This window comes from Cetorhinus maximus, chromosome 29 (assembly GCF_964194155.1).
Source record: "Cetorhinus maximus chromosome 29, sCetMax3.hap1.1, whole genome shotgun sequence".
In the NCBI taxonomy this organism is placed as follows: Eukaryota; Metazoa; Chordata; class Chondrichthyes; order Lamniformes; family Cetorhinidae; genus Cetorhinus; species Cetorhinus maximus.
Genome location: NC_135907.1, coordinates 11006980 through 11010009, shown reverse-complemented (window position 1 = coordinate 11010009; position 3030 = coordinate 11006980). Strand labels below are relative to the sequence as shown.

Below are 3030 nucleotides of genomic sequence, written 5' to 3'. Positions count from 1 at the left end.
CTGTGTTCAGTCATTCCTGCCACATCTGATCATTCCCAGCCGTTGGACAGATCTATGGTAGTTGATGTGGAAAATCGGCATGGTGGTTGACCAGTGCAGTGTGTGACACAGCCTGGCCCTGCCCTGCCCCTTTGAGGAACCGTAGAAAGATAAGGGGAGGTAAAGGTGTGTGATTGGTCGCTAAATGGAGCAGAATATATAACAAGGTGAAGGGAACTCAATTACTGTAAACAGCTGGAAATGGGAGAAAAGCCTAGCTGGGAATGTACAATGAGATGCATTTCTGAGGTGGGTTTGAGAGTCAAGGAGATGATTTTTGAGAACCCAGTTTCAGTCAGTTCAGAGTCAGTCACATTTAATAAAGTGCAATTCAAATGGGCCAAACAGTTAAAGGAGTTTCAGGATCCCCTGAAGCTGAAAGACAAAATACATGTTAAACCTAATTTTTATACAGTTGCGTTCTGAAAGCTGAGGGAAAAGGCTTGAGAGATGAACACCCTCTGGGCAGAGGGTTTGGTAGGGGTCATCACTGGGCCATGCATTCCCGCCAGACATCAGAACAATGGGTCAAACCAGTGGTCCTCTACAGGAACGCTTTCACGGAGTACCCCTGCTGCCCATAAACAACTTTGGCCTCGGAATGGTTAATTCCCTAGATTAAATAGCAGCCAAGACCATATCATTTGACTATACTATTTACAAAGCAGGAACAGAAAAGAACCCTTCAGACATCCTATAAATATCTTTTGATGAAAGCAAGTTTTTTCATCTTATCTGAATAATCTATTGACTGCAGAAATGTCCTCTGAAGCCTGACTTTGGAAGCTTTATCTGTAATAGTCAATGGAAGCAAATGTACAAAACTTCTCAGTGAAAATGCTGGACTCGCACTGTGAACCTTTCTCAATGATGGATTCAAACAGATGAGAAAGCAAAGATCAGCCCTGACCTCAAATCGTTCCTGCCACTGCATTTGGAGTATTGACTGGTTAAAGTAAGTCCTCAATGCACCGGGAGTGACTGCAGGTCACAACACTCCATGATTGGCCTGTATTTTATTTCAAACCCTGCGTAGCGTCTAAGTTATTTTTTAAAAAACCATCGGCAATCGCATCCGTGAGTTTAAATTTCAGATTCTCTTTGGTAAGAGAGACTGTCCAATGGGATGGTAGATTGCAGCCGGTCAAATTCCAATTGGTTGTCTACGTCCAGTACCCGGTCTGCCTCTTCCTCCTCCTCCTCCCGACTCAACAGTGCCAGCTCATTCTCGTAACAGAAGGAGTTGTTGACTGGCACCATGGAAAACGAGTTGTTCACCAGATCTTTGGCACTGCATCGCGGTGTGGTGGGCACTTCGTAAGTTTTGTGGAACCGTGAATAATCCACCTTGTAGTGATTCTTCTCCTCAAACAGCACAGGCTCAAATCGGTGGCTCCAGAGGATCTCATTGGCTAAGTATGAGCTTCGCGCTTGTGTTGTCATTGCCGTGGCTTCAACCATGCCCTCCAGGATGACCACGATCTCAAAATCTTCAGTCTCCAGATCTTGCTTGCTTATACCATAAAGAGGACTCTCCTCATCAATCTCATGGACTATAATTATAGGGGACACAAGAAAAATGCGGTCGAATCCAACATCGTAACCAACGTTAAGATCTTTCTGGTCCAGAGGGAGGTATTCCCCTTCTGTTGTGACATGAGGTTTAATAAGCTGGGCCCTGACATGAGCTTCCACAATATGACTTTTTCTGAGGTTACCTACACGCCACATGAGACACAATTTGCCATCTCTTATTGATATTACAGCATTATGGCTGAACAGAAGTGTTTGGGCCCTTTTCTTTGGACGTGCCATCTTTGCCATTATGGTGCCAATCATAAAAGAGTCAATGATGCATCCGATAATGGATTGGAAGACAACCATGAAAATGGCAGCTGGGCATTCTTCGGTGACACAGCGGAAGCCATAGCCAATGGTCGTCTGGGTCTCAATGGAAAACAGGAAGGCTGCAACAAAGCCATTCACTTGCATGATGCACGGTTTGAAGTTTTCATCGCGTCTTGATTTGTCCAGGTCTCCGTGCATCATGGCAATGAACCAGAACGCAAAACCAAAGGCCAACCAGGAAATCAGGAAAGCGGTAGAGAAGATCATGAGCATGTATCTCCAGCGGGTATCCACACAGGTGGTGAAGATGTCAGCCATGTACCTCTCAGACTTGCCGCTCATGTTGCTGAAGTAGATGTTACATTGTCCGTTCTTCTTTACAAAACGGTTGCGACATTTGCGGTGAGTTTGGATCTTGCCGTTGTCTTGCTCGTTGGCAGCTGATGATGCGCTGCCTTGGTCGCCATCTTTGTCTGAGGTCACCGTGTTGTACTGGTTGGCCCGCAATGTACTCATCGCAGTGATGATCATGAGTCTTTGGGAACAAAAGTGGACGGAAGTTTTCGGAAGAAGGTGCCAGCACTTCCCAAATCCCTCAGACAGTCAGAGCATCCATCAGCTAATAGAAACCACAAGGACCTGGAAGGACAGAGTAAAGATCACTATTTAATTATTTATTTTATCTTACCTTAATCACAATACTCACCACCCATATACTCACTGAATATACCACACCCTCTTTCCCACAATACCCAATGAACACACCTGGTCCGACTAAACATCACATACACCATACCCACCTACATGCCATCTCTATCACACCCACTGAAATCCCAGACCCATTCCATCAGACACAAGGGGTTAAAACCAGTTTCACTCATGCAAATCATATCCCAACTCTACTCTGGATAGCACCAGACTCTCCCTGTCCTTACCCTCTCCTCTCTGGGCACCACCACACTCTCCCTCTCCTTTCTCTCTCTCCACCCTGAGCACCACCACACTCTCCCTCTCCTTTCTCTCTCTCCACCCTGTGCACCACCACACTCTCCCTCTCCTTTCTCTCTCTCCACCCTGTGCACCACCACACTCTCCCTCTCCTTTCTCTCTCTCCTCCCTGAGCATCACCACACTCTCCCTCTC

General features: G+C 46.2%; 1 protein-coding gene across 1 annotated transcript; it reads right to left on the bottom strand.

Annotated features, from left to right (window-relative positions):
• Nucleotides 1-337: 337 nt before the first annotated feature.
• LOC144669614 (ATP-sensitive inward rectifier potassium channel 12-like) lies at nt 338-2518 on the bottom strand. The gene has a single exon (XM_078532154.1). The coding sequence runs from the start codon at nt 2416-2418 to the stop codon at nt 1123-1125; it is 1296 nt and encodes a 431-aa protein (XP_078388280.1). The 5' UTR covers nt 2419-2518; the 3' UTR covers nt 338-1122.
• Between the last annotated feature and the right edge of the window lie 512 nt (nt 2519-3030).